The sequence below is a fragment of the Tursiops truncatus genome, chromosome 8 (genome assembly GCF_011762595.2).
Source record: "Tursiops truncatus isolate mTurTru1 chromosome 8, mTurTru1.mat.Y, whole genome shotgun sequence".
Classification (NCBI taxonomy): Eukaryota; Metazoa; Chordata; class Mammalia; order Artiodactyla; family Delphinidae; genus Tursiops; species Tursiops truncatus.
The window spans coordinates 5251940-5279514 of record NC_047041.1 but is presented as its reverse complement, the minus strand read 5'-3'; the positions used below and the strand labels follow the sequence as shown (position 1 = coordinate 5279514).

The following is a 27575-nucleotide window of genomic DNA, read 5'->3' as shown; positions in this document are numbered from 1 at the left end:
AGTGATGAAAGGGAAGAATCTACAACCAAGATTACTCTACCCAGCAAAGATCTATTCAGATTTGACGGAGAAATTAAAACCTTTAAAGACAAGCAAAAGCTAAGTGAATTCAGCACCGCCAAACCAGCTTTACAACAAATGCTAAAGGAGTTTCTCTAGGCAGGAAACACAAGAGAAGGAAAAGACCTACAATAACAAACTCAAAATAATTAAGAAAATGGTAATAGGAACATACATATCGATAATTACCTTAAATGTAAATGGATTAAAGGCTCCAATCAAAAGTCGCAGACTGGCTGAATGGATACAAAACAAGACCTGTATATATGCTGCTACAAGAGACCCACTTCAGACCTAGGGACACATACAGACTGAAAGTGAGGGGATGGAAAAGGATATTCCATGCAAATGGAAATTAAAAGAAAGCTGTAGGAGCAATTCTCATATCAGACAAAAGAGACTTTAAAATAAAGGCTACAAGAGACAAAGAAGCACACTACATAATGCTCAAGGGATCAATCCAAGAAAAAGATATAACAACTGTAAATAGCTATGCACCCAACAGGGGAGCCCTCAATACATAAGGCAAACGTTAACACCCATAAAAAGGGAAATCAACAGGAACACAATCATAGTAGGGGACTTTAACACCCCACTTTCACCAATGGACAGATCAACCAAAATGAAAATAAATAAGGAAACACAAGCTTCAAATGACACATTAAACAAGATGGACCTAATTGATATTTATAGGACATTCCATCCAAAAACAACACAATACACTTTCTTCTCAAGTGCTCATGGAACATTCTCCAGGATAGATAATATCTTGGGTCACAAATCAAGCCTTGGTAAATTTAAGAAAATTGAAATCGTATCAAGTATCTTTTCCGACCACAACTCTATGAGACTAGATATCAATTACAGGAAAAAACCTGTAAAAAATACATACAGTTGGAGGCTAAACAATACTCTACTAAGTAACCAACAGATCACTGAAGAAATCAAAGAGGAAATCAAAATATACCTAGAAACACATGACAATGAAAACACGACGACCCAAAACCTATGGGATAGGGCTTCCCTGGTGGCGCAGTAGTTGAGAGTCCACCTGCCGATGCAAGGGACACAGATTCGTGCCCCGGTCCAGGAAGATCCCACATGCCGCGGAGTGGCTGGGCCCGTGAGCCATAGCCGCTGAGCCTGCGCATCCGGAGCCTGTGCTCCACAACGGGAGAGGCCACAATAGTGAGAGGCCCGCGTACCGCAAAAAAACAAACAAACCTATGGGATGCAGCAAAAGCAGTTCTAACAGGGAAGTTTATAGCAATACAATCCTACTTCAAGAAACAAGAAACTTCTCAAATAAACAACCTAACCTTACACCTAAAGCAATTAGACAAAGAACAACAAAAAAACCCAAAAGTTAGCAGAAGGAAATAAATCATAAAAATCAGATCAGAAATAAATGAAAAAGAAATGAAGGATGCAATAGCAAAGATCAATAAAACTAAAAGCTGGTTATTTGAGAAGATAAACAAAATTGATAAACCATTAGCCAGACTCATCAAGAAAAAAGGGAAAAGACTCAAAACAGAATTAGAAATGAAAAAGGAGAAATAACAACTGACACTGCAGAAATACAAAGGATCATGAGAGATTACTACAAGCAACTATATGCTAATAAAATGGACAACCTGGAAGAAATGGACAAATTCTAAGAAAAGCACAACCTTCTGAGACTGAACCGGGAAGGAATAGAAAATACAAACACACCAATCACAAGCACTGAAATTGAAACTGTGATTAAAAATCTTCCAACAAACAAAGGCCCAGGACCAGATGGTTTCACAGGTGCATTCTATCAAACATTTAGAGAAGAGCTAACACCTATCCTTCTCAAACTCTCCCAAAACACAGCAGAGGGAGGAACCCTCCAAAACTCATTCTATGAGGCCACCATCATCCTGATACCAAAACCAGACAAAGATATCACAAAAAAAGAAAACTACAGGCCAGTATCACTGATGAACGTAAATGCAAAAATCCTCAACAAAATGCTAGCAAACAGAGTCCAGCAGCACATTAAAAGGATCATACACCATGATAAAGTAGGGTTTATCCCAGGAGTGCAAGGATTCTTCCATATACGCAAATCAATCAATGTGATACACCATATTAACAAACTGAAGGATAAAAACCTTATGATCATCTCAACAGATGCAGAAAAAGCTTTTGACAAAATTCAACACCCATTTATGATAAAGACCCTCCAGAAAGTAGGCATAGAGGGAACTTTCCTCAACATAATAAAGGCCATATATGACAAACCCACAGCCAACATCGTTCTCAGTGGTGAAAAACTGAAAGCATTTCCACTAAGATCAGAAAAAAGGCAAGGTTGCCCACTCTCACCACTATTATTCAACATAGCTTCAGAAGTTTTAGCCACTGCAATCAGAGACGAAAAAGAAATAAAAGGAATCCAAACTGGAAAAGAAGTAAAACTGTCACTGTTTGCAGATGACGTGATGCTATACACAGAGAATCCTAAAGATGCTGCCAGAAAACTACTAGAGGTAATCAATGAATTTGGTAAAGTAACAGGATACAAAATTAATGCACAGGAATCTCTTGCATTCCTATATGCTAATGATGAAATATCTGAAAGAGAAATTAAGGAAACATTCCCATTTACCATGCAACAAAAAGAATAAAATACCTAGGAATAAACCTACCTTAGGAGATAAAAGACCTGTATGCAGAAAACTATCAGACACTGATGAAACAAATAAAAGATGATACAAACAGATGGAAAGATATACCATGTTCTTGGATTCGAAGAATAAACATTGTGAAGATGACTATACTACCCAAAGCAATCTACAGATTCAATGCAATCCCTATCGAACTACCAATGGCATTTTTCACAGAACTAGAACAAAAAATTTCACAATTTGTATGGAAACACAAAAGACCCCTAATAGTCAAAGCAATCTTGAGAAAGAAAAATGGAGCTGGAGGAATCAGGCTCCCTGACTTCAGATTATACTACAAAGCTACAGTAATCAAGACAGTATGGTACTGGCACAAAAATGGAAATACAGATCAATGGAACAAGATAGAAAGCCCAGAGATAAACCCATGCACATATGGTCACTTTATCTTTGATAAAGGAGGCAAGAATATGCAATGGAGAAAAGACAGTCTCTTCAGTAAGTGGTGCTAGGAAAACTGGACAGCTACATGTAAAAGAATGAAATTAGAACCCTCCCTAACACCATACACAAAAAAACCTTAAAATGGATTAAAAGAAACTCGGTACTGTACTACCGCAGGAAAGCAAATCAAGACTTTTATCTCTCATTTTTTAATTCTCCTGGCTAATAAATATCTATTAAAGTCTAAATTAATAAAATAAAATTATTCATTTAACAGCTCTGTTTTTATGGTTAAAAATATTTACTCTTACTATTTTGATGTACATTGCTAAATAATCTTCCAGAAAGGAGTATGTGCCTATTTTCTCACAACCTCAAGAACACTAAGTATTACCGATTTTTATCTTTACCTGATAAAATTACTTCATCTTTTTTAACAATAAATAAAAGAGCTGAACAAAATTCCACAATTTTAGTAGACATCTGTATTATTTTGCATAATTTATTCTTATATTCTTTATTTTTATATTTTTCAGAGTAAAGAACACTTTAAGTTAAAGCTAGTAATATTTGTGTGACATAATATATCAAGATACTTAATAATTTTCCATTAAAATTATAAACCTGGAAATTGTAGGCATTACACTTACTGACTTCAAGACTTACTACAAAGCAAGAGTAATTTAAAACAGTGTGGTACTGGAGTAAGGATGAACAAGTTAATGAGATACAACAGAAAGTCCAGAATTCAAAAGAACAGTACTGTCAATGAATAAGACTGATACAAGTTCCTAAAGTATGCTAAAAGGAAAAACCCTGAACCTTCTCAATGATACACAGAAAGTCATTCAAGGTGAAAATTCACTCAATGTGAAAATTAATAAAATAAAAGTGAACACAGAAAAATAAGTATTAAGATACCTTTAAAAGGAAACAAAAATGTACTATGTGTAAGAGAAACAATAAATTCAACGGCATCAAAATTAAAAACAAAGAAGCCATACCCTAGCACGTATAAAAAAAACTCCTTATAATAAAAACCGACACCCCAATTTTTTAAATGGCAAAATATACGAACAGACACAACTAAACATACAACTACCCAATAATCCTGCAATTACACTCCCAAATATAGACCCTCCCCCTGCAAAGTACTCATATGTACAACAAAAGACATGTACATAAATGTTCACGGGAGCTTTATTTATAATCACCAAAAAATGGAAACACAAATATGTATGAAGGGTAGAATAAATTATGGTGTATTTATGCAATGGAATGCTGTGCTTGAAAAAAGGTATTTATTAACACATTAAACAACATGACTAAATCTAGCTGTTATTACAGTATGTGAAAGAAGAGAGTTAAACTTCAATTAAAAATTAACAGAAAAATGTCAAAAGAAATTTTTATGGAACTTAAGCTGGTTCTACATTTGCCTGGAATAGTTAATGATCACTATTAAAACAATGAGGAATGAGGAAAGAATACAATTCCAAAGAACAGAAAAAGAAAACTGTTTTCTAACTTATTTTATGATAGCAGTTAATACAGACATCAAAACCAACCAAGAGACTTTCAACACCATCCAGGACTAGACTAAGATCTAGACCTAAACTAAAACAACCAGAAAAGCTGGATAAAATGTGTAAACCAACTGTTTTAAGCACTAAAGTTCAACCATACAGAAAAGACATAAGAGGTGATATGATCTTTGAGAGAAACAAATTATGTAAGATGAACTCCATATTCAGCCAAACTGTTGAGATGCAAGCACTCCCAAACCACAGCAAGGACTACAGTCCAAACAGAAAGCAGCAGTATTACTGGGGAGGAGAAACAGGTGTCATGTTTCAAAGCTGCCATATGACTGCCCCTTAAAGGGAAACTCCTAGAAAGGAGAAAACTACTACAAGTGAATGAAAATATTCATATACAAATGAACCTAAAATAATTTGTCATTCCTGTTCTCCACATATACAGGAAAAGCCTAAGAAATCTAGCCAAAATTGTATAACCAGGAGAAAACTCACTAACTAGAAACAGACCTAGAAATAACAAAAGTAATGGAACGAGCAGGAAAAAAATGTAAGAACACTTTGTAAATATGCTCAAGGATGGGGAAAAAACAAACATAATGAAGAAAGAAATGAAAACTGAACAAAAAAATCAAAGGGACTACTATTGATGAAAAAATATATCTGAAACTAAAAACACCTAAGAGCATATTAGACACAGCAGAAGAAATGATCAGTAAGCTTAAAGAAAAGCAAGAAAAACTATCCCCCCCAAAATTTTTTTTTGGTTTTTTAGTTTTTGTGCTTTGTGAAAGAAAAAAGACAGGAAAAAGTCACAGTGACATGTGGGACAATATCAAGCCATTTAATGTAAGTGTAACCAAAGGCAAAAAAGGAGAGGAAAATGCCGTCCTCTCCCGAGGCTGGTGGAAGAAGAGGCATAGAAAAAAATTTTGAAAAAACCATGGGTAAAAAGTTTCCAAATTTCATGAAAATTATAAACACGTTATACAGAAAACTCAATAAATGTGAAGTATGATAAACACTTTAAAAAACAACAAGGCATATCATAATCAAATGGCTGAAACCACTGATAAAGAGAAAATCTTAGCAGCTGGGGAAAAAGGATACACATTACATTCACAGGAATAAATATGAGAAAGGCAGAACACCTGGACTGAGTTCTTTCAACTGCTTTTTAAAACAACTGTCTATACAATTCTATATGCAGTGAAATTTATTTCAAAAACAGAATGTGAGGTTTCCAGTCTCTTCTACTGTTTATAATAAAAACTCTACAGGAAATAAAATGAAATAAAATTAAAACATGCAACTACCCTAAAAGATTTAATGAGAGCAGATGAATCGGGGAGCAAAGTTAAACTTGAATGAAGAATGACTAATGCAGTGGCAGTGTACTTCCTGGTTTTGTCCCCACCCATTACCTCTTGAATTACCCAAAGACAGGCAGAATCAGGATATGAGTAACAGGCACAGTGAGAAAAACTCTTCAGGAAGTCCAACTTTCTGGCCAGAGGACTTGAGGGGGAAATGCCCCTCAAATGTGGGGAAAGTAACCAAGAGATTTTTTTCCTTTTTCTTATTCCAAAATGGCGCAAGGACAGGCCTGAGAGCAGCACTTCAGCTGCAGCATGGGCACATAAGACCCTAAGTGAAGAACCCATTCTTCTGAAGAGAGGAACAATAAAAGAGGACCCTATTGTGTAAAGACTGTGGGGGTAATCCTTGGTTTTTTTTCCTCTCATGTTTTTTCTCTCTGTACTTAGACCTAACAGCAGCCCCAGTCAGGAAAAACTGTATGCGCTAAAGCGCCATCTTTCCAGCCAGAGAAACCATGAAAAGCATCATCTGAGGGCAGACAGTGTGTGCAAAATCCCCAATAAAGGTAAGAGTACAGCAAACGCTATGGAACTGAACTGATGTTGAAACCACCAGCTAAAGAAGTCCAGAAAGAAATTTCAATCTAAACCCAATCAGGCTGATGCCTGATAAGATAAAAAAGTCAACACTCTCCAGAGGATTTCAATAGGAGTCAGATTCACAGCATAACATTCAAAGAGTCCATGATACAGTCCAAAATTACTAAACACACCAAAAACCAGTAAAACCTGAACAATTCCCAAAGGAAAAGATAATAAAGAAGTGCCAAATATGAGATGAAACAGATGTTGGACTTACCAAAAATTTTAAAGCATATGTACTCATACACAATTGCCCCTTGAACACCACGGCAGGGTTAGGGGCACTGATCCTCCCTCCACACAGTCAAAAATCTAAGTATAACTTACAGTCGGCCCTCCATATACGCAGGTCTTCCATATCCGAGATTCCGCATCTGCAGACTCAATCAACCATGGATCAAGCAATACTGTAGTATTTGCTACTGACAAAAATCTGCATGTAAGTGGGCCCATGCAGTTCCAACCCATGTTGTTCAACAGACAACTGCATTATAAACATGCTCCATCAGATATTGAAATCAACAGAAAAACAGTAACTCCTTAATGAAATATGTAAACTAAAAAGAAAGACCAAATTAAAAACTTTAAATTGAAAAATGTGGTATCTGAAATAAAACATGCTGTCTTGGCTCCACAGCAGAATGGAGATGACAGAAGAAAAGAGTTAGTGAACCTGACAATTTATCCAATGTATAGAGCAGATACTTAGAAGTTTTTTAAAAGACTGAAAAATGTGAATAGACCCATATATATACCCATGGTAAAGAAACATAATGGCACAGAAAAATAATACTATTTGAAGAAATAATTCCAGAAAACATTACAAATTAGTTGAAGGATATATATTTACAGATTTAAGAAGATTAACAAAATTAAAACAATAAAATCAAAGAAAACCAGAAAGCATCATAAGCTGTTGAAAACCAAATATAAAGTAAGTATTTTGAGACCAGACAGAGAAAAAATAAATATTACGTATAAGGTAATAAGGATTTAAATCCTTACTGGATTTCTCATTAGAAACCAAGAAGACCAGAAGATAATGGAGAAACATTTATAAAATGCTGTAAGACTCTCAACCCAAAAATTACATCAAGTGAAAATACCTTTCAGAAATGAAGTAAAAGAACATACTCAGATGAAAAAAATTAAGAATTTATCACCAGCCCATAGGTTCCAAAAGAAATGCTAAAGAAAGTTCTTCTTATAAATGGAAAATAACAGAGTAAAATTTGAAACTTCTGGTATAAAGGAAGAGCAAGAGAAATGGTAAATAATTGGATAAATGTAATAAATCATTAATCTCCTCTGAAGTTTTTAAAAATATATGTGCCAGTTAAAAGCAAAATTATAACACTGTTTGATGTAATACTTTAAAAAAGTACGACATAAAGGGGGAAGATAAAGGAACCTATGTGGTGGCAAGCTTTCTACATCTTACTTGAAGTATAAAATAATAATTCTAAGGAGAATATAAAAAGTTAGAAAAATGAAACCAACAACAGATTTAAAAGATAAAACACCGTGAGCAGGTAGATTATCCTAGGAATACAAGATCAGTTTAATATCTGAAAACAAATCAATGTAGTTCATCACATTAACCAAAAAAGGGAGAAAAAAATCACGTAATCATCTCTGAGGCAGTAAACACATTTGAAAAAATTCCAAATCCTATTCATGAAAAAATAAAAATCAGTAAACTGAAATAGAAAAGAACATCCTTAATGTGATAAACAGTATCCAGAAAGAAACTAAAGGAAACATCATACTGAATGATGAAATATTTAAAGTTCCCTCCTCCAATATCAGGAACAAAACAAGGATGCATGCAATTACCACATCTATTCAACATCATTACAGAGTGCCTAGCCAGTGCAATATGGAATATATGGAATATATATGCACATATAAAATCCAAAAGAATTTACAAACTCTTAGAATTAACAAAAGAATGCATCAATGTCTCTCGGCATAAAATAAATATACAAAAATTAATTACATATCTATATATTAGCAGAAAATAAAATTTTAAATCAAGAAACTTTTACCTACAACAATAATTATAATAATATTGAGGAAAACATCAAATACCTAGGAAAATACCTATTATATGAAAAACCTCTACACTAAGAACTACAAACGTTTTTCAAAATATAAGAAAATATAAATTAATAGATATATTATACACATACACACACCTCATTTGCATAGCTTTTAAGACACAATATTGTCAGGGTGTCAGTTTCCCCCAAAATTATCTACAGATTTACCTGTGTAAATTGGCAAGCTAATTCTAAGGATGTATATGGAAATGCAAAAGACACAGAAGTGCCAAGGCTAAGAAGAGCAAAGCTGGGGTACTTACTCTACCAGATAACAAGCTATGCTATAAAATTAAAATAACTAAATATGGTATTTCCCCAAGAACAGAAAAGTGGATCAATAGAGCACATTAGAGAATTCAGGCAGCAGCCAATAATATGGCCATCTGATTCAGGACAAAGGCACGACTGCAATTAAGTCAGGAAAAAGGACAGTCATTTTAATAAATGGAATCTTTTTTTTTTTTTTACCATTTTCTTCTTATAATGGCAAAAGTACAAAGCTCCATATGAATAAGGTTATTCTTCGCAGGACTGTCTCTAGTAACTAAAAGGTGGAAACAACCTAGGTGCCCATCAAAAAGGGAATGGTTAAATAAACTGTGTTCCATCCACACAATGGAATAGCCACAGCTATAAAAGTAATGAGGAAGATTTCGATCTATTGCTATGAAGTAACCCTCTGCATATACTGAGTGGGGGAAAAAACATTACGTAAGAACAGGCTACCCTTTATCTAAAAAGAAGGTAAATATGAACATTTTGTATATAAAATGTATATTATGTATAATTTGTTACACTTAAAAAGTGAGAAACGATGACCAATTAGAATGTTCACATATGAAAAAAATAATAAAATGTTCACATATGAAGAACAAAGAGACAGGGATAGAAGCCTGATTTTTCTGAATGCTTTATTCGGTCATTCAGATTTTAGGGCCATGTAAAATGTTTTAAATATTTGTAAAAACTAAGTTAAATTAAAATGGGGGAAGAAGGCAAACTCTTAAAATCAAAACCCAAATAAAATAAATGAACATAATCATTTAAAGCTGGAGGCTTAAGCACACAGAGAGGAATTACTGCAAATGACAGTAATGCAAAGTAATACATTCCAAATATGATATATCCTAGAGATGAAAGGAAACAAATTGTTTTCAATAATAGTTGCATTATTCCTTTAAAACTATTAAAAGTAGATTAAATCAAACTAGTAATTGTTAAGGTCATTAAAAAGGTTTTCAGCATAAGACATAGTTCAAATATAAAGCAAAGACATTAAGTAGAAACCCTTACTCATTTCCTTTGGGGGGCGGGTGGCAGTGTTTAAATAAGACTGGCAGAATGGCAACAGACAAATGTAGAAGGCATACTGAAACTAGATTACAGCCAGGTATATAGCTGAGCCTTCTGTGATAGGCTAGTGGATACAATTTTTAAATGGGAATTCAATATTACTACAATGAGACGAATTTGGAGCTGATTATATACTCAAGAATGTGAAGTAAGTGTCAATGGCACTGCAAGTTACTGTGTGACAGGAAAGAGGGAGCAGATCACAGGGCTGTTTTATTCCCAAATTTATCAAAATTTTTATAAAAACATATATGACATATTTATCAATTTCATAGATAGGAGAAAACTTAAAAGCATATTAATACTCTGAGGGACAGAATTCAAGAGATTTTATTTAATAGGTTGCAAAGACAAAATGATTATGAAGTTCATCAAGAATAAAAATTAAAGCCTTCAATTTATATTCAAAACTCAATTACATAAGTATGGGGGAACACACTTTATTTGACAAGAATTTGTGTAACAAAATCTAAGCCCTATAGTTTACCACAAGCTAAACATAAGCCAAAAAAAAAAAAAAAAAAAAAAAAAACCCTCACTGGTAAAAGACTAATGCAGACTGAAAAAACTGTATCATCTATAACAAGGAAAGTATTTGTTTCTCCATGACCTGAACCAGTTAAACCACATACCGTAGAGTTCATCCATTTCTGGAAAACATAATTTGATGTTGAAAAATTGCAAAAATAGGAACTGGCAATGTTTTATCCTGTTTGCGTCTATGCTCCCTAACCCAGAAAAATATTCTCTCATTCCTACCACTGGTACAGATCTTTAAACAATCCTTCAAATGCCAATTCTCTTGATCCCAAATCCAAATAAAACTCTAATGCTGAGTGGGTAACTGTAAACTGATTTAGCGTCAGTGTAACACACTATCCTCTGATACAGAACCACAGCACTGGCTGCTTCCACAGTGAGCCCCACACAACGCCTGCCCCTTCCATATTGTCTGCGTGTGTGACTATCTTCTCCAAATACTATGAAGTCCATCTTAACAGGTATCAGCAGGATGCTAATGGGTATTACACATTTTTAAATAAGGAAAAAAAGAGTATGGGAAGGTATTTAACACATAATCACAGAGCTTCGAGAAATCTCATTAAGCCATTCCACCGTAGAGAGGAAACTGAGACCAAGAAAGTAGCAACCTGCCATAGTGCATTAGCTGCAAGGGTTAAATTGAATTATCACAAAACCTAATATCGCTAATATAGACATATGGAAGGAAAAGTTCAAAGACAGTGGAATTTTTTTAAATGAGAAATTACAACAATGATAAACAGCTCTATTCCTATCAAAATATGAAAGACTAAAAATTTTTAAGATTGAAAATATATGGCACAAAAGCCCCTAAACATTATTATATGAATTAACAAAACTTCTTGACAAGTAATGTAGGGATCCTCACACTCTTTGGTTAAGTAATTCCCCATAATAGTAAAAAGAAAACGCAAAGTTCAACATAAAGATATTCATCAAACTGAAGAGTATAAAACAAGCTCAAGGTCCTACTAATTAATAAAATATCAAAAACACATTCTGTATTATAGGGTATTATGTAGTTATTATATTTGTTTATTAAGAGTTTTCATTTAATACCAATTACAACACACTGTATACATATATTTCTTCCAAGCAATAGGTTTTATGGAGTATTAGTGGTTTTAAAATTTCTTGAATATTTGTAATTTTCATCAACTAATGTTATCACATATGTTAAACATATTATGAAGCATAAAGAAAAACTATATAACCCTGTTAAGCAAAAAAATTCTAAAAGGGCCCCCAACCCCACCCCTGACAAAATTCCCACCTCCTGGTTATTCAAACATTAACCTAGGTATTGCTGTGAAAAGATTCTGCAGATGTAAAGTCTCATGTCAGTGAGATCTTAAAGTATGAAAATTATCTGGGTGAGCCTAATCTAATCACATGAGCACTTCAAAACCAGAGTTTTCTCCAGCTGGTAGCAAAAGGGAAAGTCAAAGACGATTTACAGAATGAGAAGGACTTGAGGTGCAACTGCTGGCTTTGAAGATTGAGGTAACCAAGTGAGAAGGAATTCAGACAGCTTATAGGAGGAGAAACAGTCCTCACGCCACCCCACACCCTGCTGGCAGCCAGCAAGGAAACAGGGACTTCAGACCTAGGAACCAAAAGGAATCACAAGGAACTAGATTCTGTCCACAACTGAATGATGTGGGAAGCAGATTCTTCAGTCTTCAGATGAGAGCCCAACCTAGCCAACACCTTGATTTCAACCTTATGAGACCCTGAGCAGAAAACCTAGCTCAGCTTGCCCAGACTTTCTACCGACAGAACTGTAAGATAACACATGGGTACTGTTTTCAACCCCCAAATTTGTCGTAATTTCTTACACAGCAACAGAAAACGAATACTAACAATGTGGACATTTAAGACCCTAGAAATTCCCAAGTGACCTCAGGCTTTAAGTGCTCCTTTACTTCTCATGCAATTAAAACTCCCTCTCTTCCCAGGACTGTGAGGAGAAGCCTCAGAAGCTTGCCTTCCAGAACTCCCAGAACTCCACAGAATGCACTGACTTCAGTACTTGCCCAAGACTCTGCTGAAGCATCCCTCACAGGAGTACGCTGCCCACACAAAGGCAAGCCCTGGAAGAAAGTGCAAATTCTGCGGGTGGGGTAGGTATCTGATGGGAGGTATACAGATGTGACTCAGTGCAAGAGCCATCTCTCCCTTCTCCCTTGTAACCCTGTGTTTCACTGTGCACACTAAAATCTGTTCCATTTCCCATCTGCAGCTCTCAAGACCCTCACTCTTTTCTGCTATGAGGAGGAAAACTTAATTTCTTTCCCTATCCATGGCAATGTTTTGTATCCCCCCTTCACAGGTGTCCCAACACTATGTCCACCAGCCAGTCTTTTCCAGAGATCTCTTCCCGCCAGTAAACCAGCCAACTCCTTCACCTATGACACTTCCCATAATGTAAAATGGAGAATATTCTATTTTCTCTTCACTGCAGCACCTTAATAACAAGGTAGAAAGCTTATATTAAATGGAGAAAAAAAGGAAACAAAATTGTATACGGTTTACAACTGTCAAATCATATTCCCAGACATGATGAGAAAGCGAAATATATCAACAAAGCAATATTCTTTGAAACTAACAATTTGGGGAAATTTATATAAGAAAATCATGGTTATACGGATGTTACGTTAAAAACTCTTTGATTACAAGAATCATGAAGGAGCTGCAATGAACATTGTGGTACATGACTCTTTTTGAATTATGATTTTCTCAGGGTATATGCCCAGTAGTGGGATTGCTGGGTCGTATGGTAGTTCTATTTTTAGTTTCTTAAGGAACCTCCATACTGTTCTCCATAGTGGCTGTATCAATTTACATTCCCACCAACAGTGCAAGAGGGTTCCCTTCTCTCCACACCCTCTCCAGCATTTACTGTTTGTAGATTTTTTGATGATGGCCATTCTGATCGGTGTGACATGATATCTCATTGTAGTTTTGATTTGCATTTCTCTAATGATTAATGATGTTGAGCATTCTTTCATGTGCTTGTTGGCAATCTGTATATCTTCTTTGGAGAAATGTCTGTATAGGTCTTCTGCCCATTTTTGGATTGGGTTGTTTGTTTTTTTGATATTGACCTGCATGAGCTGCTTGTAAATTTTGGAGATTAATCCTTTGTCAGTTGCTTCATCTGCAAATATTTTCCCCCATTCTGAGGGTTGTCTTTTGGTCTTGTTTATGGTTTCCTTTGCTGTGCAAAAGCTTTTAAGCTTCATTAGGTCCCATTTGTTTATTTTTGCTTTTATTTTCATTTCTCTAGGAGGTGGGTCAAAAAGGATCTTGCTGTGGTTTATGTCATAGAGTGTTCTGCCTATGTTTTCCTCTAACTACTGGGCATATACCCTGAGAAAACCGTAATTCGAATAGACTCATGTACCACAATATTCACTGCAGCACTATTTACAATAGTCAGGATATGGACGCAACCTAAGTGTCCATCAACAGATGAATGGAGAAAGAAGATGTGGCACATGTATACAATGGAATATTACTCAGCCATAAAAAGAAACGAAATTGAGTTATTTGTAGTGAGGTGGATGGACCTAGAGTCTGTCATACAGAGTGAAGTAAGTCAGAAAGAGAAAAACAAATACCATATGCTAACACATATATATGGACTCTAAAAAAAAAAAATGGTCATGAAAAACCTAGGGGCAAGATGGGAATAAAGACACAGACCTACTAGAGAATGGACTTGAGGATACAGGGAGGGGGAAGGGTAAGCTGGGACAAAGTGAGACAGTGGCATGGACATATATACACTACCAAATGTAAAACAGATAGCTAGTGGGAAGCAGCCGCATAACACAGGGAGATCAGCTTAGTGCTTTGTGACCACCTAGAGGGGTGGGATAGGGAGGGTGGGAGGGAGGGAGATGCAAGAGGGAAGAGATATGGGGATATATGTATATGTATAACTGATTCACTTTGTTATAATACAGAAACTAACCACTGTAAAGCAATTATACTCCAATAAAGATGTTAAAAAAAAAAAGAAATCATGAAGGAAACATACCAAAATAATCTCACCACTATGGGAAATCGGATTACTGGTCTCTTTTTTTTTTAAAACCACTCTTCTGCATTTTCTATGTAAGCATGCTAAACATTATCAGCGTCTATGAATTATAATTAAAATCCAGCCATCAGTCAAAAATAAACTGTTAAACATCACACAGTAATAAAAGAGCTAAAGATATTCATTTAAGGAGAATTTGCAATATCTTTCTTTTCTTTTATTCAAATTGCAAATGTTTTCCTAGCTTGATGGGTAAAAGAAACCAGTCTCAGCACCACATATGATGGACACCTATCAATCCAAGGAACAACAAACAAAATACACACCTCCTCCAAAATTACCTCTTCCTCAAATTTATTCCAAAAGAAATAATCCAGCTGCTCTATCAATCCTCATTCTTCTTTAGAAAGCAGGCATTAGACAAGAAATGCAAATGTTGGCAAGAACATGGAGAAAAAGGTACCCTCATGCACTGTTGGTGGGAATGTAAACTGGTGCAGTCACTGTGGAAAACAGTATGACGGGTACTCAAAAAACTAAAAATAGAACTACCATATGATCCAGCAATCCTACTTCTGGGTATTTATTTGAAGAAAACAAAAAGACTAACTCAAAAGATATATGTACCCCTATGTTCACTGCAGCACTATATAAAAGCAATCTAAGTGTCCACCAATAGGATGAATGGATAAAGAACACACGAACACAGACACACACAGACACACACACACAGAGGAATATTACTCACCCATAAACAAGAATGAAATCTTGCCATTTGCAACAACATGAATGGACCTTGAGGCTATTTTGCTAAATGAAATAAGTCAGACAGACGAAGACAAATACTGTATGATTTCACTTATATGTGGAATCAAAAAACAAACAAACAAACAGAACAGAACAGAAATAGACTCACAGACAGAACAAACTGGTAGTCACCAGAGGAGAGGAGGGTAGTGGGATGAGTGAAATAATGAAGCAGATTAAGAGGTACAAGCTTCCAGCTATGAAATAAGTAAGTCATGAGGATGTATGTATATAGCATGGTTGACTACAGTTAATGACTTTGTATGGTGACAGATGGTAACTAGATTTATCCTGGTGTTCATTTTATAATATATAAAGATACCAAATCACTGTGTTGTATACCTGAAACTAACATAATATTGTAACATAATATTGTAAGTCAATTATACTTCAATTTTAAAAAAAGAAAGTAGGCAATAGAGAGGGAAAAAGTCCAAATACAAAGAGTATTTTTTAAAAGTCTAAGAAAAGTGTACCAATGGTCTCACTTTTGTTTTAAAAAAGAAAGGAAAGAGAGAAGGGGAAAAAAGAAAAAAAGAAGAGAAGGGGAAAAGAAAAAAGAATTCATATTAATATCTGAGAAATGATATAAAAATGTAGGAAAATTCAGGGCATTTTTCAAGGAGAAACAAATGGTTCAATTTGTCCAGAGAATGAAAATTTCATTCATTCAAAAATTATTTACTGAGAATTTACTATGCCAGGCAAGGGTGCTAAAGCAGCAAACAATAGTGATGAAGTCCTCATACTCAAGGAGCTTACACTCTAAGGGAAAAGAAAGACAATAATCATACAAATATTCAGGATTTGCAAGTACTACGGAGAAAATTAAAACAGAGTAAGAAAGAAAGAAGAGGATAGGGTTATTACTTCACCTAAGGTGGCAAGTAAAGGCAGCACTAGGGTGTAACATCTGAAGAGAGGTCTGAAGGCGGAGCGAGAGCCATCTTTGCAGATTGTGTAGGAAGAGCACTTTCCAGGAGCAGAGAACACAAATATAAGGCCCCAAAGTAGGGGAATGTTTGGCTTATTTGAGAAAAAGTAAGGAGGCCACTGTGACTGGATCAAAAATGATCAAGCTTTTGCTTTTAAGAAAAATGAAATGAAACCATTTATAACAAGTGCAAGGTTTTGAACCTGGGGGACTGGAATAAAGTTAGCGTCATTAACATAAACTGTAATATTAAAAAGAAACAACTCATTTCAGGGAGAGGAAAGAGAGGATTTAGTGAAAATGTGTGGCCCATGGTTTCTACAGGACCTTCATGTAGGGAATGAACTCTTACAGGGCTAGAGCTATGGACATGGCAGTCATCTGCACAGAGATGACAGTGCAATCTACACGAACAGTAAAGAACTAGCAAGAAACAAACATAAAGAGACAAAGCACAGACCCCTGTGAATGCCTACATTTAGCAGGTAGGAAGAAGAGAGACAGGAAAAGACCAAACCTTCAGGAGTGAGTGGGTGTGACTGTGATGTGCCAAGTGTGAATTTCTGTGTGTGTATGAGTGTGAGAGTGTGTGTGTATCTGTGTGTATGTGTGTGTTTGTGTGTGCATGTGTGAGAGAGAGAGAAAGAGAGAGGGAGAGAGAGAGAGAGAGACCACGCTCCAGCACCCGCTTGTTGCTGGAGAGGGAGAGAAGGCAGAGGAGGGGGACAGCATGTGCCTGAGAACACACAGTGTTGACAACACTGAGCATTAACTTTCCGTCTTCCTTTTTAAATTTTTTGGTATTTTGGAAGTTCAAAATTTGTAACTGGTTTTAATTTTCCTGACTCTGGTTGTTAGCGTATGTGTGAGCATTTTCAGCCAGGACCATTGACTTTATTTTATCAATAATAACTTCATTTGCTACAACATGACCTGCTGCAGCACTGAGCCTTGAACACATTTATTTATTTGAATGGTAGAAAAAGCAACTGAAACTGTTCCTAACAAAAAAATTCAAGAATTAACAGGCTCCATTTTGAGAATTTTGCAGTGATCAATACTAAAAATAAAGTGAATGGAAAAACACTAAGAAGTATGACAATTAAGGTGATTTTAGTTAAAATATTCAAAACTGGTGAAAGATTCTCTCTTTCTCTTTTCAGGTGTTTAATTAATCTTATTTTTTTAAGATCCTAATATTCATTTACTAAATGATTTCATTGTTAAATAACTGCAAATAAATATTTCAATTTAGTAATTTAGAAAAATTCTATAGCATTTTATTAGGTTTCTTTAAAAACTTAGTTTTAGCTACACATTTATGAAGAGTAATAAATAAATCATAAGCCATAAATCACAAAAGGATAGAGCCCTATTTTAGGGTTTACTGTTGTTGCTGTTTTGACTTAAAAATGACTATGTAGTACAGACCAATTACCAGTAAGGAGATTAAATGAGTAATTAAAAAGCTCCCAATCAGCAGAAGTCCAGAACCAGGTGGTTTAACCAGTGAATTCTACCAAAGACTGAAAGAAGAATTAATACCAATTCTTGTCAAACTCTTCCAAAAAATAAAAGAGGAAACTCTTCCAAACTCATTTTAAAAGTCCAGAATTACACTGATACCAAAGCCAGGCAAGGATGCAACAAGAGAAGAAAATTACAGGCCAATATCCCTGGTAAACATGGATACAAAAATCCTCAAAAAAATATTAGCAAACCAAATTCAACAAAAAATCAAAAGGATCATACATCCATGATCAAGTGGGATTTCATCCAGGGATACAAATCTGGTTCAACATCTGCAAATCAATCAACGTGATACACCACATTAACAAAATGAAGGATAAAAATCATATGATCATCTCAACAGATGCAGAAAAAGCATTTGACAAAATTCAACGTCCACTTATGATAAAAAACTCTCAACACACCAGGTATAGAGGGACTGTACCTCAACATAATAAAGGCTATATCTGATACAGCCACAGATAACATCACACTCAACAATAAAAAGGTGGAAGCTTTTCCCCTAAGACCAAGAGCAAGACAAGGATGCCCACTCTTGCCACATCTATTTAACACAGTATTGGAAGTCCTAGCCAGAGCAATTAGGCAAGAAAAAGAAATAAAAGGTATCCAAATTGGAAAGTGATAGTGTTACTATCACTATTTACAGATGACATGATATTATATAAAGAAAACCCTAAGAACCCCACCAAAAAAATAACTGTGAAAAACAATAAATTTGGTAAAGCTTCAGAATACAAAATCATTATACAAAAATTAGTTCCATTTCTGTAAACAAATAGTGAACTATCAGAAAGAGAAATTAAGAAAACAATCTCATTTACAACTGAGATTCAACAAATTGAATAAAAAGAATAAAATACCCAGAAATTGACTTAACGATGGAAGTGAAAGACCTGAACATTGAAAACTATAAGACGCTGATGAAAGAAAGTAAAAAAGATACAAACAAATGGAAAGATGTTCCATACTCATGGATTGGAATAATTAATACTGTTAAAATGCTCATTTTACCCAAAGCAATCTGCAGATTCAATACAATCCCTACCAACATTCCAATGGCGTTTTTCACAGAAATGAAACAATTCTAAAATTTATATGGAACCATAAAAGACATGGAATAGTCAAAGTAACCTTGAGAAAGAAGAACAAAGCTGGAAGCGTAATGCTTCCTGATTTCAAACTATATTACAAAGCTATAGTAGTCCAAACAGTATGATACTGGCATAAAAACAGACACATAGATGAATAGAAACAGCCCAGAAATCAGTCCACTTCTATACTGTCAATAAATTTATGACAAAGAAGCCAAGAATATACAATGGCAAAAGGACAGTCTCTTCATAAATGGTGTTGGGAAAACTGGAGAGCCACATGCAAAAGAACAAAACTGAACCACTATCTTACGCCACACACAAAAACTAACTCAAAAAGGATTAAAGACTTGAACATAATAACGTGAAGCCACTAAACTCCTAGGAAGAAACATAGGTAGTTATGCTCCTTGACGTCAGTCCTGGAGATGACTTTTTGCATTTGACAACAAAAGCAAAAGCAACAAAAGCAAAACACAGACAGGTGAGACTATATCAAACTGAAAAGTTCTACACAGCAAAGGAAACCATCAACCAAATGAAAAGGTAACCTTTCATGGAAGAAAGGGAAAGAAAATGGGAGAAAATTTTTGCAAATCATATATCTAGTAAGGGATTAATATTCAAAATATAAAAGAACGCACACAACTCAATAGCAAAAAAAAAAAAATCCGATTAAAAAACTGAGCAGAGGCTCTGAATAGACATTTTTCCAGAGAAGACATACAAATGGCTAACATGTACATGAAAGGGTGCTCAACATCACTAATCATCAGGGAAATGCAAAACAAACCCACAATGGGTTATCACTTCATACCTGTTAGAATAGCTATTATCAAAAAGATAAAAAATAAGTAACAGCAAGGATGTGGAGAAAAGAGAAATAGTACCCTTGTGCACTGGTAGTGTAAATATAAATGGTGCAGCCACTTCAGAAAACATTATGGAGGTTCCTCAAAAAAATGAAAACCAGAGCTATCATATGATCCAGCAATTCCATTTCTGGGTATTTATCTGAAGAAAATGAACACACTAATTCAAAAAGAATCTGCACCCCTTTGTTAATTGCAGCATTATTTACATTGGCCAAAAAATGAAAGCAACCTAAGTATTCATTGATTGATGAATGGATAGAGAAAATGTGGTATATATAAACAAAGGAATATTATTCAGCCATAAAAAAGAAAGAAATCTTGCTATTTGTTACAATATAAATGGACCTTGAGGGCATTATGCTAAGTGAAATAAGTGAAAACCAGAAAGACTAATACCATATTATCTCACTTATATGTGGAAGCCTTAAAAATATATAATTAATTAGTTAATTAATTAAATTGAACTCAAAGATACAGAGAACAGACTGGTGGTTGCCAAAGGTGGGTGAGCGAAATGGGTTCAGGTGGTCAAAAAGTACAAACTTCCAGCTATAAAATAAGTTAAGTCCTGGGACATAAAGTACAGCATGGTTACTATAGTAAATATACAATATTTACAGAGTTGTATATTTGTAAGTTGCTAAGTGAGTAAATTTTAGAAATTCTCATCACAAGAAAAAAAATCTGCAGCTATGTGTGGTAATGGATGTTACCTAGACTTACTGTGGTGAACATTTCACAATATACACATATACCAAAACATTATATTGTACATCTGAAACTAATATAATGTTACATATCAATTATATCTCAATTTAAAAATGACTGTTTACAAACTTTTTAAAATTCTTAACAATTCAGAAATTTCTGACATTCTTTTAGATATGTATTAAAAAACTAATATTCTGGGGCTTCCCTGGTGGCGCACTGGTTGAGAGTCCGCCTGCCGATGCAGGGGACACGAGTTTGTGCCCCGGTCCGGGAAGATCCCACATGCCGTGGAGCGGCTGGGCCCGTGAGCCATGGCCGCTGAGCCTGCGCATCCGGAGCCTGTGCTCTGCGACGGGAGAGGCCACAGCAGTGAGAGGCCCGCGTACCGCAAAAAAAAAAAAACTAATACTCTGGCCTGGCCACACCACATAAATGGATAAAAGTTCAACACTTAAGCCCTCTTATTTCGAAGACTATTAAAAAATTACATAAATGGAATTGTTTCAGAAAAACATTTTATAAGGGTTTCTCTTAATAAACTTCATTCTCAACGTAATATTTCACATATATTATTGAAAGAGAAAAAGGTCCCAAACTTTTACTCTTACTTCCTCATTAAAATCAGTATAATTTTCTAGAGAAAGTGTAGTAAAACAGCAGCTCTAATCTCATTTATATCCTTTTCATCATTCGCTGTACACTTTTTGCAACCTTGCAATGTACTATTTATTGAGTGTAATGATTTTTTCAAAAAATAGAATCATAGCACTTGCCTTCAAGAAGTTTACACACAGGGCTTCCCTGGTGGCTCAGTGGCTAAGAATCTGCCTGCCAATACAGGGGACATGGGGTCGAGCCCTGGTCCGGGAAGATCCCACATGCCGTGGAGCAACTAAGCCTGTGCGCCACAACTACTGAGCCTGCACTCTAGAGCCTGTGAGCCACAACTACTGAGCCCACGTGCCACAACTACTAAAGCCCACGCGCCTAGAGCCCGTGTTCTACAACAAGAGAAGCCACTGCAATGAGAAGCCCATGCACCGCAACGAAGAGTAGCCCGCGCTTGCCGCAACTAGAGAAAAGCCTGCGTGCAGCAACAAAGACCCAACACAGCCAAAAATAAAATAAATAAAATAAAATTAATTAATTTTAAAAAAAGTCTACAAATAAAGAAATTAGAGTACCAATATAATAATAAAAGATGCTAAGAACATATGATACAAATGGTAATTTCCATAAACAAATCAATGTGAACTCCAGAAAACAAAATTCAGTAACTTTCTATGTTACGCGTCATATGACATTTTAATACAGAGTAAACAAACCACCACATAACAAATACCGCCTTTCTTCCCATTGATAAATTCAATGTAGACTTATTGCAGGTTATCAACATACACGGGAAAACTGTGAAAGGTTTCTAAATAAGCAAAAGATTTACTGAATATCCTTTCAGTGGCATGCTGGCACCTCCAGGGATTACTTGATTCAATAGGGGTGTGGGGCATGTTTGTCTTTGATGAGACTATTTCACATCTCCTCAGCGTAGAAATTTGCAATGTAATGTTATGCTAAAAGGAAAATGTCAAGAGAAGAAACAGAATTCCACAAACACCTTCTAAGCAACGAATATGCTCAATTAAAATCATATGCTCATAAATTGATATATTTGGCAGTACCTGAGGGAAAAGCCATTTTCAAAAATGAAATATGTAAAATCTCATTACAAACCTGCATTAACAAATGAACATTTGCATCCAATTTTGACAAGAATCACTAACTTTTAACTCCAATTAAGTAAAATGTTATTCTCTGCAAAACAAAGTTAATTGTTCTCATTAACAGATCTGAATTACAAAAAGTTATAAAAGTTATAATAGATTAAATGACTATCTCAAACTTATGTGGAAAAACTACACTGCACAGGATTTTCCCACCTAACTCCCAACAAACAAGAACTGCTTTTCCAGTATCTCAGTGAACATAAACTCCATTCTTCAGGCTGATCAGCCAAAGAACTTGAACTCATCCTTGACATCTCTATCTTACTCTCTCTGTCCCATTCATGAGTAAAAATGCTTGGCTTTATCTGTAAAACTACATCCAGAATCGAACCATTTTCCTCATCTACCATCCTGGTTCAAGCTACCATCACTGTCCATCTAATATAATAACCTTCTAACTGGTCTCCTTATGTCCTCTTTTTGCCTCCCTCTTTAGCCTATTCACAGAGACCAGAGACTTCCTTTAAAATTTTAAGCCAGATCATGTCACTTCTTGGCTAAAAATCCTCCAATGGTTTCCCAGCTCACTCAGCATAAAAAACCAAAGTCCTTATAATGGAGTACAACAAACCACTTCTCTGACCTCATCTCCTCTACTTTTCCCAGCTCAGTTTCAGCCACATGTCCTACTTGTGTTTTTTTTCCAACTTGCTTTTTATTTCTATGCTACAGCCTTTAACTTGTTCTTCCACTGCCTAAAATGATCTGTTCCCAGATAAACACACTCCCTCACATCCCTCTGGTGTCTGCTCAAATCTCAACTTCTCCCAGAGGCCATCTGTGTCCATCCTATATAACTAGCAACTATTCTTTCACACTCTCTTCTCCCACTCTGTAACCCCACCACTCTGCATTAATTTTCTACATCGGCACATACCACCACATGACATATTATATATTTAATTATTTGCTTCTCTTCCTACCTCATTAAAATATAAGCTACAAAGGCAGGAAATGTGTGTGTTTTATTCACAGCTCTGCCCAGAGAGTCTAAAACAGTGCCTTGAATAGATAATTCTCTCAACAGATATTTCCTGAACAAATGAGCAAAGCAACAAACAACAAAAATTTTTTTATGTGAGTAATGCTTCCTCAGTTCCTTTTCTTTATGTAAGTAAAATAAACATACATACATATGCATAAAACTGATTTACCATTGCACTAAGTGTTTCTTCCCAATCAGGCCGCTCTCGAGGGTGAACGTTTCTGTGTAGTTCTGGAACAAAATCATCCTCTTCAGAATGTACTGAGGACTTCATCTTCCTAGAGATCAAAACATGAAAGACTGTGATAAGAGTTCCTGTTTCTAGGACAGCTTTCCAATGACAATTCAAAGAACAGATAATCATACCAGATTTGAAGTTCAGTTAAAAGAGTTTTAGTGGCTAGTATTGGCTCTCCATTTCTGCTCTGCTTTCAGAGCTCTTTCCTGATATACCAACACCTGCTTTTATTCCAGGAGATAAAACTGAGGTTTATAACTAGTTATCCTTTACTCTATGGTAATTATTATATAAGGACTGATTTTATCTGTTCAACACAGTTGGAACCTTGAAAAGATTTGCAACAGTCATCAATATTTATAGAACTCCGCTAAGCATTAGTGAACATGCAAAATGAGAAAAGAGATACGGCACTTCTGGTTCCAATTTATGGAACATAGTGTATTGCACTAGCATTCTCAAGAAGAACAACTATGAATGCTGGAAAAAACATATAAAACTACTTGCCTGAAAGCACAGGAAAGCAAGCTTTACAGGTAGGATTTCTGGGGCTACATCCTTGGAGAGCAGGGGAGCCCATGAAGCAAATTCCACATTTAATCATTCTTTGGTATAAGAGATTTTCTAGACCAATCATGGCAAATAGAGCCCAAGCACACTGCTGTACCTTAACTGGGCTGAGAAGGCAGAGCCTGGAGACTGGGGCTGCCAAAGCAGAGGAGGCTCCAGAGTGAAAAATGTCCCCCAAAAGATATATATAGAAGGAGCCTAAAAATCTACATGAAAATTCCCCTCAAATTGTTAACTGATTCCTAAGCTTACATAAGTATATAGGACAAGATGCCAAAAAACCTATCAAAAAACAGCTAGTTGATGGGCAACAAAAAGCCAAGCAGATATTTCAACAGCCCAGCCACGCTGAGGAGATGGAGATTGGCAGGCAAGCACTGCCAAGAAAGAGGAGTACTGAAAAGAAAAACGCTGGGCTCTCAACTGAGACTCCAGAACAGTCATGCCTTGGGAGTAAGGTCAAAATAGCAATAAACAAGCTCTAACCGAGTTTAAAATCAAGGCCTGACATGATCAGAACTGCCAGAAGAAAAATTAACTGTCCTCAGAGGAAAATAACATCCTATAGACCCTCTGCAAATTTCTCATCCACCTTGTGTGGCATCCAATAAACATGACAAGGAATGCCCCCAAAATTAATAATAATAAACAGGAACAAATGAATAAACATTGGGAATAAATTGTCAAAACAGAAAAAGACTCACATTTCATTCAGATTTTAGAATTATCAGAAAAGGACTTTAAAATTGCTATCATGGATTTCTGGCTTCTGTTTACAATGCAGAAAGCTGTAAAGAGCATCGCTCCCAGCCTAACAAGAGGAAGAAGCAGATAATCTATGAAATCATGACTTCTTTTGGATCCATCAGAAAACTGAGGTCTCCAGGCAACCAACTAGCCTAAACTCTAACGTAAAACAAGAATCTCCAAGATGAGATGAATTACAAACAATTACTTGCCTAGGACAAAGCAGAGGGAGAAGAGTAATATACAACTTGATAAGAAATATTCAGCTACATTTTTATCAAGTTGCTAAAAACATTTATCATTAATGTTCAATAAAATGAAAGAAATAGATGAAAAGATGAAGAATTTCAACAGAAAATTGGAATCTATGGAAAACAACAAAATGTTCATCCTAAAACTGAAAAATACCATATCTGAAATTAAGAACTCATTGGATCAGTTTAACAGAACAATGAACATGACTAAAGAGAGGATTAGTGAACTGGAAGACAGTTCAGTATAAAATATCCACATGGAAGCACATTAAGAAAAAAGTGACAGAAATACATAAAACAGCATGAAATACGCAAAAAAGCCCTCATATATGTCTAAATTCACAACTCAGAGATAAGACACATGAATTTAAAAAAGAAACAAAAGCAATGTTGTAAAAATAAAGGCTGAAAATTTTCAAAACTGGTGACAGTCATCAAACTACAGATCAAACGAATCTTACAAATCTCAAGCAGGATTTTAAAAAATAAACACCTATATTACACTCAAACTGCTATAAAAAAATTACTAAGAGAAATTCTTTAAAGCAGCCAGAAAATAAAAGACAAATTGATTTCAAAGGAGCAATGATAACAATGTGAGGACATTTCAATGGAAATGATAATAGCATAAATCTTCAGCATAGTAAAAGGGAAAATATTGCCAACATAGAACCCTCTGCCTCACAAAACTATCCACTAATAAATCAGGTAAAATAATTTATTTTCAAACAAAAGCTGAAAGAATTTATTATCAGAAGACTTTCAATAAAAGAAATAGTAGAGTTCTTCCAACCAAAAGAAACTGATCCAGATCTACAGAAATGCATGATGAGCACAAAAAGTGGGGAAACATAAGTAAATATTGATGTAAAAGCAGATATAAACACAAAAATAATGTCCTACGAGGTTCATAATAGACATAAAAAAGCACAAAGGATAGGAGGGGTACATGCAGCCAAACAGTTTAGGAATCCTCTATTGGTTGGGAAGTGAAATAAATCCTATTTTAGAGAAGAATGCAACATTCCAAAGATATATGTTACAATCCCTATGGTAACCACTAAAAGAATAATAAATGTACAATTAAAAAGCTAATAGAGGAGAAAATTTTGAAAAATAAAACATACTTGATTAATCCCAAAGAAAGCAGTAAAGGAAGAATAAAGGCACAAAGAATAAACAAGGCAAATAAATAAATATCAAGATGGTAAACTTCAGTCCAAGGATATTATTAATAATTTTTAAGACGACTGGACTAGTTAGCAAGCATGTGTAGAAACTGTAACCCTCACTCATTACTGGTAGGAATTTAAATGGTACAGTCACTAGAGAAAACAGTTTGGCAGTTTCTCAAGATGTTAAACATAGAAAAACTGTATGAGCCATCAATTCCACTCCTAGGTATTTAACCAAGAGAAATAAAAGCATATGTCCACCAAGAACCTTTACATGAATATGCATAGCAATAGTATTCGTAATAGCCAAAAAGTAGAAACAAGCATCAACTGAAAAATGAACCAAAAAATTTACCAGATTCATACAATAAAATGATATTTGGCCATTAAAAAAAGAATGAAGTGCTAATCCATGTTACCACATGGATGAAAAGTAAAAGCATTATGCTTAATGAAAGAAGTCACACACAAAAGACCACAGATTGTATGATTCCATATATACAACAAATCTAGAATAATCAAATTCACAGAGACAGGAAGTATACTGGTGGTTACCAGGGGCTTGATGGAGGACCAAATGGAGAGTTGCTACCAATGAATAAGAGATTTCTTTCTGAAACGTTCAAGAATTAGATAGTGGTGGTGTTTGTGTAAGTTTGAAAATACACTAACAACCACATAATCATATACTTTAAAGGAATGAATTTTATGGCATGTAAATTATATCTCAATAAAAAAGTAAATGGACTAAAAATTCTAATTAAAAATAGGTAAAGGGGGACATTTCATGATGATAAAAGTGTCAAATCAACAGAGTAAAATAATAATTAAATCCATATGCAACAAACAACACAGCTTCAAAATACATAAGGCAAAATCTGAAAGAACTAAAAGGAAAATAGCTATATCCACCTTACAGGTGTAGATTTTAACAAACATTTCTCTGTAACTGATAGAATAAGCAAGCGAAAAGAAAAAAATGTAAGTATATAGGAGATTGAACAACCCAATTTTCCAACCTGAACTAAAACATTAAACCCAACAACTACAGAATATACGTTCTTTACAAGTGCATACAAAACATTTACAAAAAGACCATATGCTAGACCATGAAGTGGTCTCAACAAATACAAAAAATTTAAATCATGAACGAAGTGTTTTG

At 35.1% G+C, this 27575-nt stretch overlaps 1 protein-coding gene across 5 annotated transcripts in view; it reads right to left on the bottom strand.

Moving 5' to 3' along the window:
* The window catches only part of ARHGAP32 (Rho GTPase activating protein 32), a 267538-nt gene that overhangs the window by 130606 nt on the left and 109357 nt on the right, over positions 1–27575 (bottom strand). For all 5 annotated transcript variants that reach the window (XM_033861803.2, XM_073807992.1, XM_033861805.2 and 2 more), the window contains one exon: positions 23599–23707. In XM_033861803.2, coding sequence (XP_033717694.1) covers positions 23599–23703 — 105 coding nt within the window. In that variant the 5' untranslated portion in view covers positions 23704–23707. The remainder of the gene's footprint in view (positions 1–23598; positions 23708–27575) is intronic.